General features: G+C 43.7%; 1 protein-coding gene across 4 annotated transcripts in view; it reads right to left on the reverse strand.

The window, feature by feature from the left end:
• LOC135796675 (maternal protein pumilio-like) overlaps positions 1-14337 on the reverse strand; it is a 110620-nt gene that overhangs the window by 63673 nt on the left and 32610 nt on the right. For all 4 annotated transcript variants that reach the window (XM_065308796.1, XM_065308797.1, XM_065308795.1 and 1 more), the window contains 2 exons: positions 9506-9839; positions 6388-6706 (listed from right to left, as the gene is read on the reverse strand). In XM_065308796.1, coding sequence (XP_065164868.1) covers positions 6388-6706; positions 9506-9839 — 653 coding nt within the window. The remainder of the gene's footprint in view (positions 1-6387; positions 6707-9505; positions 9840-14337) is intronic.

Raw genomic sequence — 14337 nt, forward strand, 5'->3', positions numbered from 1 at the left:
TTCGACACAAAGCACTAATAATTGCTAAAAAATGCCAAAATGTTAATGACGTAATGGCCGTGTAAGTATTGTTAGAGCTCTTGGAAGTTCTCCATCAGGGTCACATTAAAACGATCCTTAAGATACTTATCCGTAAGCGAAGTATAATTGGTGTTGTCGTGTCTAGGAGCAGAAAACGTCAAAAATTGAGAAAATAAATGATCTTTCCCTCCGTACAGTAGGCAAAAACTCGTATTTTCAGTTAATTAAAACGACAAACGGACGAACTTGTCTTGTACTTGTACAGTATGTGTAATAAAATTCACAAAGGCGCTGTACCGTTCCGCAGCACCGTTCCTTCCTGCAATTAACGCTAATTACAGAGAGGCGATCCCGATGTTTCAATTAGCGACGTACGAGCTTGGCGCACAAACGGAACACCGAGATACGCCGAGAAGTGGGCGGGCGAACAAAACGGAAAAACAACAATTCTTAGAGAAAATTACGCCTTCTCAGAAAACAGGAAAAAACACAAAGCACAAGAATTCACTATCCTAAGCAAACTAGAGTTCTTCAAATTAAATACAAGATTTTCTCATGAACGAATAAACAATGTTTACAATCTCGAGTTCCAGCTGTCTAGCTCCCGAGCAATATGAGCAATCGGAACACAAACAATTTTCTTTCCTGGAATTTAAACATCAATTATCGCAGAAAATCCTGAGACCTCTTCCCATCAGGAGATTGTTCTTCTTCGAGGTATATCTACGATTCTTTTCTTTATACGCTTTTATAGTCGACGGAAAATTGAAAACGAAAAACAACCAACGAGACACCAGGAAAATATTAAAGAAACATTAAAACCTAAAGCCAGACAAATCGATTGCAAACGCGGTCACCGCTTTACATATTTTACGTCGCGCGTGGAACTGACGGCAGAAAAACGAAACAATCCGTGCAAACATGCGGCAAATCGACAACGAATAAATTGTTTTCCAATCCTCTTGTGCTCCCGAGGTGGAAGTTTTAGCCAGAAAACCTACCGGCATCGTTACCCTCACTCGTCGAGACGACACTACGCAACAATGCCCGCATACGTGTCACCGTAAAGCTCCGTCTGTTTATAATGACATTATTTTATGTTCTTGTGTTTGCGTTACTTTAATATTACATCGAAATTGATGTGAATGCAAAAAAATCTAATTTGACAGGCAAAAAGATATAATTTATAGAAATAAAGTTCAATTCAGTGAATTTTATACGACAAATTCCCAATGGTAGGCAGGGCGTTTACGTCATTTTCAAACGCGCAACAATAAAAGTTCTGAACGTCGCTAGAGAACTGCTAGGAAAACATTGAAAATGCTAGGAAACTACTTCAACTATAAACTGTGCTGCAGAGGAATAGTGCGCACCACGTTAATGACACGTAAATATAAAATAATGCGCCGTATGTCACCCACACTCCAACCATTCTCGCGTATTTAATACTAGAACAGAAGACGTAGAGTAAACACTTCATGCGACATGTTTCAGCGCTGGTGCAACATAAATGTTTCAATAAAATTACATACATACAAAAATGACAAAACTACATTTTCACGGAATTAATTCTCTATGCCACTGCCTAGGTCCTAAAAAGATGCAGGAAATTCTGAACGCAAACATTTCCAGAAACTGTCAGTGTTGCAGCAGGCGTAACTTCTGCGAGTGCAGGGGACGGACGGCATAGGCTAATCTAATTCCGGCGCCACAAACTCTGCTCCCCGCACCACTCGTCGCTTGTGAGCGCAGGCCGTAATTGGACGTTTATTGGAGGACCGGCACGTTAATTAACCGACCATTCGACCCGAATTTCGCACTGATACACTCGGCGCACAAACACCACACGTCGCGCGCTCGTCTCCTGAGAGCATTTAGCATGTGCGCGAGTGCGGCACCGACAACTTGGGAGGTGAAAATTTCAGCCGCCAAGGAAAACGAGCGCTCACCTGGACAGGGGCGCGTGCAATTTAATTAATCACGAAATTGTGGGAGCAAAACGAACGCAAACACACGCCGCAGCTGTTTGCGTCTTTTAATCAATTTAAATTAGACAAGTTTTCATAAGTGCTGAATCAAAACAAGTGCAAACAAGTGCGTTTCATGTCGCGGTGAAGTGAAAAGGCAAAATTAAAAACATGGTGCGCTATTTTGAGTTCGCCGAATCATACATCTGAAAAGTTTTATGTAAACTAGACCAGTCGCTAAAGTGTACCAAAGGTATAAAAGTTGAGTTGAAGATTTATGTACACGTCGCACATCTGCCCGTAATTTATAAAATCCGTAATGTTTGAATTATTCTCTTCTATGTTGGTATTGTTGGCAATGTTTGTAATAACGTACGAATAGCGAGCTGGTGTGCGGTCACAACCTTGAGCGGGAAAATTGAAGACAATGCTCTTTTTGTTCTGCGTCGGTGTGAGTGTAAGCAGAATGGTAAGTGTATAGCGCACAAAACTATAACAACAATGCAAACGCACACATTAGTTCGTGTTACGAATGTTTCGTGTTCGACGCGTGCGTTTCCACGGCTGGCGGAGAAGCGCGCGCGCGCGTTGGAATAATAGCAAACGCAGACGAAGACGTCGTTGGGCGGTCGTCGTTCGACCAGATGAAGGAGTTCGTTCACCGGGTCGCGGTTCAGAGCGTCCGCGAACCATGCCTCGCTGGTGTGCCCAGCCAAAGGCTCGCATGTCGGCAGCGCAATTTCCTCGAGCAATGCAAAAATGCAACACAAACGCACACACATTCAAATCCAAAAATTCAAAAGACCAAACATTGACTTAAGTTCACTTGCATGTTGATCTTGAACTTAAGTCACAACAGCAACACTATTAAAAAAAAAACCAAATCGACAATTTGCAAATGGCATCAATTTCGTTTCGTTCCACACAGTAAAAGATTAAAACATGCGGTTATGGTACAGCGAAAAAAAAACGCACATGTGGTTGCGCAATGACGACAAACTCGTCTATGTCGTGGAGCGTGTTAAATTCTTAATAAAGTTCTCACAATACGCATGGCGTACGACGTCCGTATAATTTATACAAGCAAGAAGTCCAAGCTCAAACACACGACATCCATATCTGTATGGCACGCCATGCCTCGCGCATTCTTCAATACTTGCTTCAAAGCAAAAAACCAAGCAACCCCGTATCCATCGTACCATAGAGCCGAAGATACAACACGAACAATGTGAACAATACCATCAAGTAAGAGTTAAACTTGAACCCGACCCGAAGACAAGTTGAATCATCGAATGTGACGATGAAACAACAATATTCACAAGATGAAAACATTAAATGATCAAAAATCAACGAGTAATTCGAGGATATAAAAGTTTAGTAACCGAGCGTTAGAGACGACTTTATAATTATCCCCGCTTGAGATGATTGATATACGATTTATTTCCCACGCGCCACGGCAAGCGGTCCTGCATGTGCTAGAGACGGGCGGATGAAGCTTCGGCGGCGGGTTCTAGGAAAATTTATCGCCAACATTATTACTTCGATACGTACGCGCGCGCGACTAGAAAATCGCGAATATTCATCTCGGCGAAGATCTCATAAACGCAGCCAAGCAAGTGCGCACGCTGGCCAATGTGTGCGTGGCGGATGAGTGTGTGATATATTTAGATGAATGTTGCATCTTTAACATGTTTAAGCGCACACCGCGTCGCCCAAAACATACAAGTATAAGATTCAAGTGTATACAGCAGCGCCATGGGACAGTATGTATCCCAAAAATTTGCTGCATCCAAAAACAAACATTCTAGAATCATTAAAGTGTCATGATTGTAGATAAAACTTTAAATATATGATGGAAAAATTAAAGTTTCGAAAGATTGCCATTAGAAACCGCAACTAAAGGTACAAATTTGAATTTATTTCCATCGCTAATTTTCCTAAACCATCCGTAGAGCAATAATGTGAAAAGCTTGCCAAAAACTCACGCCATGACTAAGAAACTCTACTAAATTTCGAGCTATTTACCGAGAGTTTCGCGTACAAACTTGGAGCCTAAACGATGTGTTGTGCAGCTTTCGGGACGATGAAACGTAAATGAAAACAAATGAATTTCCTTCCAAAAACTTCCAGTATATTTCCGTGCGTTAGGTGGACATTAGTGTTAGTTAGCTGGCCGAATGGAAGAATGAAACTAAATAAAAACAGATTAGACGATGGAACGATGAGCGGCGCGAGATAAATCACGAATATAACGACGCGCTTTGTTCTCGTTAAATTGTGCTGGCATTAACGCCCATTTGACTTCAATTAGAAAGAAAAACTATTCCGAAAACTAAATGTAACTAATCTCAAATGCATTGCAATTTTCTGTATGCATTTATCTTTAAGACTTTCTTTTCGAAATTGTGATGTAAAAAATGATTCATTGTTACATATTGTTTGAACGCAAACGCTTAGGCCAGTATAATGTTAAAAGTTGCGTTAATCACTTTGTATGCATCTCGAGGTAATAGGAAAAGCGTTTCTACGTTTCCGTTGCGTTTTATGTGCCTTAGCAGTGTAAATATACTGGCAAGTGAGAAAATCAAAGTTACTCAATTGCTTAATCGCACAATCGGCAAAAAGGGAAAATTGCTAAACGCACACCAACAACAAAAATGCAGTGAACGCAAATAACATACATTAGTAGTGGAGTGCATATTACGTCCGCCCGCGTGTACGATGAGCGGTTTCTAAATTTCGAAATCTAGTGCTGCACCAAACTTGTTCGATTCCGCGAAACTTAATAGAGCAAAGGCAGGCGTAAACGATGAGTGTAAAAAACGCAAGCGTAAACACAAACAACATCCTGCATTTTTAATTGGCATGCATTCATTCATTCATTCGAGGCTCAGTTGCGAACTGGTTCATTATTCCTCCAAGAATGCACAAAATTAGCTACATAAACATCTAGGAATTAACAAAGTTTACTCGAATTTGCCACTGTCTTATTCTCATCATAATATATGCCCTAGCTGTTCTTTAGGTTCAACAATTTTACGAGTGGAATAATTTATACACGTTTAGAGAAACTACCACACATTTTATAGTTCTTAACACTCTGTTAAACGTCTAATTTTATGTTAATTAAAGCCTCACTCGACTCGCAGATTAAACTATGTTTTCGTCTTTGCTTTAACGCTCGAGAAGACAGCGAGTTAGTTGATTGTATTGCGAACGCAACGCGCACGCGGATAATCACCGAGTGAGCAACCGCATGTAATGACCGACGAATTATAAAAGCTACGAGAGCAAATATTAGTACTCTAATTGCAACAAGAGAGAATCTGTGAAATCGAATTGTAAACCCACACTACAGCAATTTAGATAAAAGCTTTAAATTGAAAGGAAAAACAAAAATTCGAACAAAATGCAAATTTTGTAATTTTCTAATTCGCCATTCTACAAGATGTAAATTACACGTTAGAACGTTTAACTTGACTTGTAGATTCATGAATTATTAGAAGCTTTCAATTTTTAATTAAGGCTTTAGTTTAATGGGCCACCAATCAGAACCGTCTTAATTTTAAAACTTTTAATATTATTTTCAATAAGAAATCGGGGAAAACCTCCAAGTACTACTTCTCAAGATTTTGTAAGGTTATTGATGTGTTGATTGGCCTCTTGCATGTGCAATCTAATCGGGCGTGTGTAAACCGTTTACAATAACAACTTAATCGCTTGTTTCACCACATCGAAAGAGCTGCTTAGTAGCTAAGCACTCTCTCGCCGACTGTCTGAACGTGAAGTCGAGCAGTCGCAGCACAACCGGCAATCATTCGGTGGTATTTAATGAATTATTACGAACGCCTTCTCGGAACGGATACGACATAATAATTCACTTTCTTGATCACAATAAATAATTTCCCCACGTGAAACCAGATCGCACGAGTTTGTACATTATATGCATGTATGTGGTTGTTGCTGAACACACAAACATTGTTTCCAGCTCTTATTATCCTGCGGCCCAGCCGGGGGCACACATTATTCAAATCCTTGGACCGGTCGCCGGTCTTACATGTGCGCCCGCTATCTAACAAAACAATCAGTTATTATAAATGGCACTGTTGCTCTATTACCATGATTATCGTGGCATTACTCTGTGTATATGGCCAATTAAACGTCTCGTGCATTGTGAAACACAAGCAGTTTCTGAATTCCGCGATGTTTATTGTGGCTTAATCGCCTTGTAATCGATGTTGTTTTTCGTCGAAAACATAGGAATTCCTGCCCGGTTATAATCCGTAACAATCGCAAATCTTAATTTATTGTCAGCTTATAACTTTTATGACGCCCATGGCGTCGTACTCGCCACGCAAGAATAATTTAAAATGGCGTGAAATAGTCATAAAAATCCTACCTGTACGTCGAAGTTGTGCTGCTGCTGTTGCAAGACGGCGCTGTCGACCTGGTGAGGCTGTGGTGGTGGTGGCGCTGCGTACTGATGTTGTTCATACGGCGGTGGCGGTTGATCCCCAAAATGCTCAAACTGCTGATTGACCGACTCGGCGAGGGTAACGCCGAGATGCGGTGCAAGATGTTGTTGCAAGTGTTGCTGATGTTGCAGATGCGGTGGCAGTTGATCGGGCTTGAGTATCACAACGCCTTGCTCTAGCTGCAAGCCGTTCTTACTCAAATCATCTTCGGCCGGCGACGGTTGGCGGCTGCCGGGCGTTCGGCTGTAATAACAATACCAACAAAAAAAATAAATATGCGATTGTGACAAGCTTCACAAAACGACATCGCTTGCGCCACCTAACGGCGAGCAGGAGAAGTGTTGTATTAACGCGAGTAGGTCACCGAGCATAGAAACTTGTTACGACAGTGGACCGAAGGTGGCGCTGGCTGTTTACAATCAGCAGGAACTACAAGTGGGGGCAGCGCGCAGGAACAGTGGGAGTGCGATTGCCTTGGCAACCAGCGCACACACGCGAGAAAACACGAGAGCACGCACATGTCATTGACTTCGGGCAAGGTAGACGCGCGGAACCTTGAACGGATAGAGCGATCGCGCTGCCGCCGTCAAGGTGGGACCGAGCAACGCTGACGGAATGCACATTTCAATGCTGTTCTCGCTGCTGGCGCCCTGGAATTAAATCACGGTCTGGAGATGTGGCGCAAATTTGTCGCACATCCTCGAATCAATCCGTTCTCATCAACGCTTCTGCCTTGCCGCCCGCAATCGTCGCGATCACAAATCCAACGTTATATCCCTGTGGATTAACGATAATTAGTTAACGAGTCACATACTAGCAGCAGCAGCAGGGCGCGTTACATCCAGATTCTACTACTGTGCAGCAGCGCACAGAGAACCACAATCGTATCAATGCTTTTAACTTGTTGTTTTATAATTAGGCAGTTTATGTGCAACACATAATTAGTTGAGTACTTCCGTCCTGCTGACTGAACCCAAGTGTACTTCAGACCGATCAACTCTACTTTAACATAGTTTTATTGCAAAATTGGACGAATAATAAGCAATAGAAGCCGAAAACTGACAGAAAAAGAGTGTTCAGCAAAGTTACACAATTTGTAACTAAAACAAAGCAGAAATTAACACCTTTACCAGAAATAACATCACAGCAACCCGAATTATTACAAAATATTGCGCCACCGTTTGTCAAAATGCCGCTAACACAGATTTGGTGATATTATTCACAAATTCGTCCAATATCATTTCCAACAGCCAAACACCCCACTATATATTACGTTGTGCATTTGCGTATTTACGTGTTTATTTCGCAGGCGGGCAATAAATTCACTCTGAGGATGCGTGCATGCACAGCAGCCGGGACGGTTACTCTTTTATTTAGGGGGCCGGGTCACCACCCGCCGCCTATTACCGTAATGCAAGCGCGAATTGTGTTGCCTTGGAAGTCTGCTGTGCGCGTTGCCTTGCTAGCTTCTCTCATCTCCTTCCCGCACCGCAGAATTTTCTTGCATGCAGTAGCAGCATGCCGAAACGCGCAGCACCGCCACTGCCTCCACTATAAAATACATGGCAGAGTAGCACCGAGTGTGCCGTTCGTTTAACCGGGCATGCGGGGCGAAAATTACGCGCAATGCACCAAAAACCGCAATATGGGGCAATATACATTCGAGAGAGTGACACACCACGCAAAGCTAACATCATGATAGAAGAAAAAAAGGCGCCCACTGCCGCTACGTTATGAGCGCGTATTAAATTTTAAATCCGAATAAAAAGAAAAAAAAATAAACTCAAACACTTTCCTAAATTTTTGTTTAAACAAAACTAAAAAAGAATATCATTAAACAAAATACTAGGGTTTTAAAGAGGAACTTATATAATATCAGCAGTGAAATTGCGTGACGACGAGAAATAACATCTCCTTGGGACGCACAACAAACAAATAAAAAAAAAATAAAGAAAGTTGCGTCGATAAAAAATAACAATGTACGAATTCATTTCAATGTTTCGTTCAGCTAATGTTTCCTTTGTTATACTGAATATGACGATTGTCGCTGAACATGGAAAACGATGATAAAATTAAGTCTACCAAACGTAAAAATGAAAATACTAACTATACTACATCTCCCAACGATACGCGATACACTTAACCTCCAAGCATGATAATATGATCATATGAGTCCATATTTCAGCGTTGAATAATTAGCGTAACAACACACGCCAGCGTTCTAGCAATATATCCTATTTATAGTAATATTCATTAGCCTTAATAGTATGCGCCGACCGCAGGACCTACACACTCACACGTCCGCAGCACCCGTGTTCTTTATATAATGCGCGTCCAAGGTTATCGGTTAGCCGAGCAAGAGACAAGCAGCAGCAGGTACGGCACCGCACTTGCTCGCGCTCGTCGTTCGCGCCGTTCTCGTGTTTCCCTGCAGCGTCAGCAGTCAGCACTCCACTCCGCAAGAGCAGCTGGTTATCGGCGAAACGAGCATCCGGCATGGTCAACTGCAACACGACGCGCCCGGCACGAGAAGACACGTCTTTGTTGCAGGCCTTGCAGGGTGATAAAATGATAAAATTCGATGATATAAATTCGTGGTCGAGGTGCCGACCGAGGTGCAATCGGATATAAAACGCAACGGCAATAAATTCCAACTTTCCAAGCAGGGGAGTAGACTAGAGAGTTCGAGCCATGACCAAGTGATGCGGGAAGCGGGATGAAACGAGAGGTGTAGCTCACTTGGCCTAGGGCATGGACCGTGGGACTATAAATTCACAAAGTTTAGGAGTTAATGCAGGAGACGTCCGCCTTAAAAGAAGAGCCACGCCACCGCCGCCAACCGCACGAACGTGGCAAGTGAAAAGCAAAACCGCCTTTTTCGGCAGTGGGCTTTCAGGATCCATTCAATTTCGGATAAAATTCAATGAAGCACGCGACTGGACTTTTCATTGCCTATTTCCTATCCTGCTAATGCCCGGAACCGCCGCGGTCGTCATGTGTGCACGCGACGGGCGGGAAAAACGAGAAGAAATTAATACTTACTTAAATCCCTTGCCGTCCTCGTCGTTCTGCCCGACTTGTCCGTTCTGCACGGCGACCTGTCCGTTTACCACCACACCACCGCCATCGTCCTTTGGACTAGCAGGCTTGTTATCCTTATCGTTCTTATCGTCCAGGTGTAGTGCTCGCATACGAGGTTCGAGGCTATCCTTGTTGGTCGGTGATGTACCCAGCACGTACTCAACCATCTTTACGCCCAATGTGGGCTGCGTGTCGCTACCGCGTGGGGATAGTATGCTCGCATCGCCGCCGCCCCCGACACCACCGGGATAGCCACCGCGGCGACCCAAACCAAGTGGAGCAGTAACAGAATGATCTGGAAGAAATAAACATCAATTAGTGTGGCGCCAAAGTGCTTCAAACCCTTGAAATGAATAGATGGAAATCGGATGCTTGAAGGGAAAGTGTTAATTAACTTTTGAATTACAGATTGCTAAAAGTTTGTCACTGGTCGACGCCGAACAACAGTCTAATGCGTAATCATTAATAACCCCATCGACAAAGCACGACGTGCGTCGCAGACGAGGGCATCCAACCCTATTCCAGGCGCTTTACAATCTCATCACCCTTGCTTTCCGCCGTCCTGAGCGCGGACCAGAATCCCGCATCACAGTCCTCTCTTTATCGGCCCGCCAGTCGTTCATTTCTATCAACCCGCAACTCCTCTTTTCCCGCAAGCTCACATTTCCTCATTCTTCATCATGCCAACCCGTTCTTCCCTGCAGTAGGATCGTCGTCCCATCATTCTGCAGAATGATAAAATGATAATCATGCACTTTGTCAGTGTTTTGTGTCGGCGTCCTTCGGACGAGCAATCTGCTCGACATTTATTAATGCCCACCATCCGAGAGTCACCTAACAAACGCCCTCAAGTCTACATTGTCGACTTTGTCCCGAAATGCGCTTGGGAGTCTTCACAACAACATATCCTGCATCCGCAAGCCATTACGCCGCGCATGAGTACCGACCACCGAGTACAAAACACTACAAAATCGAGAACATACTAAAGTCGTTGGATAACTTCTTTGTTGAATTCTTATCCCGCGAAATAATACGTCCCGAGGGAGTGCGAGGACGTCGACATTATCGCTCGCATTACACGCCGTACGGCGGCATCCGTGCAAACACAGTGGCGAGACAGATGGGCGACGCACGACGACATCGCAACCCCAATCGGACCACACGTAATCTCTATCTTTGCGTAGTATTGCCGGCAATCAACACTAACGCGGAAAAGACGAACCCAACAAATAGAATGTAAGGAAACAAAATGGTCCTTGCACAAATGAAAGGAAGCAAAATAAAGACGGAACGCGACGAGAATCTAGGAATTGGAATAAGAATAGATTTTTCCGGGACGTAAATAAATGAGAATTGACGACCGAAATGAGAACCGACGGAAACAAACAAAAAACCAACGAAAACAAAAAAAAAACGCAGAACAGACAATACATCAAGTATACAATCGGAAATTCGATTTGTTACTGCTCCAAATGATCAGAATGACTTCAAAAAGATGGCAGATACTTGGCACGATTCATTTCTCGTCACTAATATCTAATGACACTAATGACCATTGATTTTCCATTCAGTTTATGTATTTATATTTAATAAATTGACTAATTTAGCTTATTAATAAAACACGCCGCAAACATTCCTAAATATGCGCATAGTCAATGCTAGTTGTAAAATATTTAATCGAATTTCACTGGAAGTCTGTCCGATATTAAAAGAATCTAACGCGTGTCATTTTCGGTTCGTCAAAAACGTGTCGTTGAGTTGTAGGTGTAGACATCCCATCAAAGCTGCCTGCCTGCCACTGGTGGTCTATCGATAAAATAATTTGTTCGCTCATTCGCTCGACGAACGATTCGATCGTTCACGACGTTCATAAAGAATTTGTCATATCGGCGCTCTGGCGCGCAGCAAACCTTTAAAATGTAACGATTTCCCGCGCCCGACGCGTAATATATTAACCGTGACCTCGTATTCGAAATTAAATCACATCATTTTTGCTGCAAACGAGTATAATATTGAATGTATAAAACAGTCGCCGTAATTTATGCCAAAGAAGCAATTTCATACAAAACACACCCCTTTGAATATAACGCCTATTAAACGGCGTAACAAAGAATTATTAATATTTCACGAGTTGACTTTGCATTGAAACACACATTAAGATGAATTAATTGCTTTCGCTCGCCGGGTCGAGTCATTGCTCTTGTTATCATCGTCTGGATTTTGCCGCGTGATTCAGTAATTTTTCTCCCCTTACGCTACACACATCTTCGCCACGCGCAAATGTATGCAGAGTGAAACGAGCAAGAGCATCACCAATACAATAAAGTGTACGCCATACAAAACTTAATATCGCGTTGTATTATTTTAAATTGTATTAAGCAAGCATGAAATTCACGTTTGCGCGCGCGCACGCTTAACAATTCAATCACATTTTATTGTTTTTGCAATAAAGGCGTGCATGCTGAAGATGGAGCGGACGAAAAAAAGAAAATCGATGTTTTCGGAAGCGATAAAATTTAACGGATGAGCGACGAATGAATGAACGTCGTTCGAACAACGACCGCTTGGCCGATTTCGCGAGCGCGCGATGAGCACAGCACATTTTTGTAGGTTTCGTGGATTTCGGGGCGTTGGCATGCCAACGCGCGCAAAATAAATAAGATAATATTTACGCTCCGGCAATACATTCACAAAGTTTGTAACATTGATTTCGCTTGCATTAACTTAACTAGAAACGTAAAAACAAAAATAAATTATGTTCAAAATTCAAACGAAAAAAATGATCGAACCAAACAGGATCTATATAGACTGTACTGTTCCAGCAAGTAGTAATTTCGGTAAATCAAATTTCATGCCTTGTTTGACTTTATTCGTTGTTGTTTGTACTTGTTTGTTTGTTCAGTGTTCGGCCCGGTTCTCGGTAATTTTGGCCAAAAGCTGCAAAATTCCAGTGCAAAACGTTAAATATGTAAAACATAAATTTGCAAGTTAATTGCCAGCGATTCACCCGCCCGCTCACGAAAGCACTAACTAACTCTTCCTCAACAGCGTTGGCCGTGCTGGCTGGCTTACAAGCACAAACAGATACTTGGCAGTGCTCGTATTTGAATATTTTGATATTAAATTCAATTAGTATCCGATTCGCAATTTGGGGCGGCAATGACTTCTTCCCGGTTTGCGGCACATTCAACCAAGCCTAAACACGCGCGGCGCGTGCGATGCGCGACAACTTCCGGCATTAGTATTCAAGGTACTGCCCGCGTTTTCACTCTATGCCACAAGCTGCACGTAGGGCCAGCCGGCAAAACGTGCAAAACAGACAAAAGAGGCAGCAAAAAAAATCCCAGAGGCCGCATTTCGCTCGCTCGAAAGCCATCCAAATGCACTGCCATCTTTGTCAAATATGCTGCCCCCACGTGTTTCATGTTTCACAGAGACGAGAGATGGGCGGTAATTAGAATTAAAAATTCATTTGATTAATTATTTCGCGGCTACGTGCGGTCATAAAACGACGCCACGTGAGCACGTGTGCGGAGGCTGGTTCACAGCAGCACATGAATTGAACGAGCGGGGCCGGCAGGTGGTGGTTCTCTGCGATTCCAGCTCGACTAACTGCCACAGAGCGGCAGCAAGCCGACGAGGCGAGAGCCAGCAAGCCGAAAAGTGCGTCGGCGATTTTTCCGCTAACCGCCAACAAGCGATGACCCGCCTGACATTACACGGTTTCCGGTTTCGTCACACCGCTGCGACTTGAACACGAGTATTACATGTTCATGTTTACGACCTACATGGACGACAACTTGCGCAGGAAAAGCTTTTTATGATCGGGTTTCCATCGGCTGTTGCCAGGATATAGAGTGTATGGCGCATAGAAATATGGATCCGTGAACGTTGCCTGCGCGTCAGGTATTTTCTGATGTGTTTCACTCTGGTCGCGTGGGCCTTTCGAAGAAGGATGAGCAAGTGTAGTGTGCGAGTGTGTAATTGAATATTGCATGTGGTGCTTTTTGTGGTTTTACTGGTTTTGCTTAGTTCGTGCGGTGAATTCCATGTACACTGAACTAATATTGCATCAAGATGGCTAGATAGTCCCCGACACGAGAAGAGCAAAAGATGAAAGACACGATTGAATCGCATGATGATAATAGAAACATGAAAAATGCAATAGCAGTGCATTCAGAAATGATTCCATCATGTCAGCTAAATTAAAAACTATTGATATTTAGCAGCAGTTTCATTTTGGCACTTTATTAAATTGAAACAATTAAAATATGTGTTTATATTAACCATGTTTGTGAAAAACAACGTTGATAGATGTATGCGGATGGGCGTGCCGGGCGTCGACTGCGGCCGGCGGCGGCGGCGGCGTCGGTGTTGAGGCGGTCGGGGTGCGCGCGTGTTCCGGGCTCGCGTCGCCATGGCCACGTTGGCGTCTGTCGCCCGGGCAACCACCCGGCCGAATTCAATCAGTCGACGGTCGGCCCCGAACGAAACGCGCCCGCCGCCGCCGTTGACGCACACACGCATACACCACACCCTCTCGCTTGCTGCGGCGATTGCGTCTTCGACACACAACACACACCTACTCTTCTCTAACACACGCATACCGAGCGAGTTTTGCCTGGCTATTGCTCATTTAAACTTTAACAAACGGTACGCGCGGGAAACAAAACGAGGAAGAGCGCAAGCGGATCGCCGAATGCGGCGCAGCGGAAGCGATGTCAGGGCCAGGGAATAAAATTTCGGACCACCGCGACAGGGCGGCAAACAAAAACGTCGCGCCGCCTCGCTGC

The sequence above is a fragment of the Atheta coriaria genome, unplaced genomic scaffold (genome assembly GCF_025399875.1).
Source record: "Atheta coriaria isolate IRGN ID8LTWV9N9 unplaced genomic scaffold, Caltech_Dcor_3.1 hic_scaffold_7_pilon, whole genome shotgun sequence".
In the NCBI taxonomy this organism is placed as follows: domain Eukaryota; kingdom Metazoa; phylum Arthropoda; class Insecta; order Coleoptera; family Staphylinidae; genus Dalotia; species Dalotia coriaria.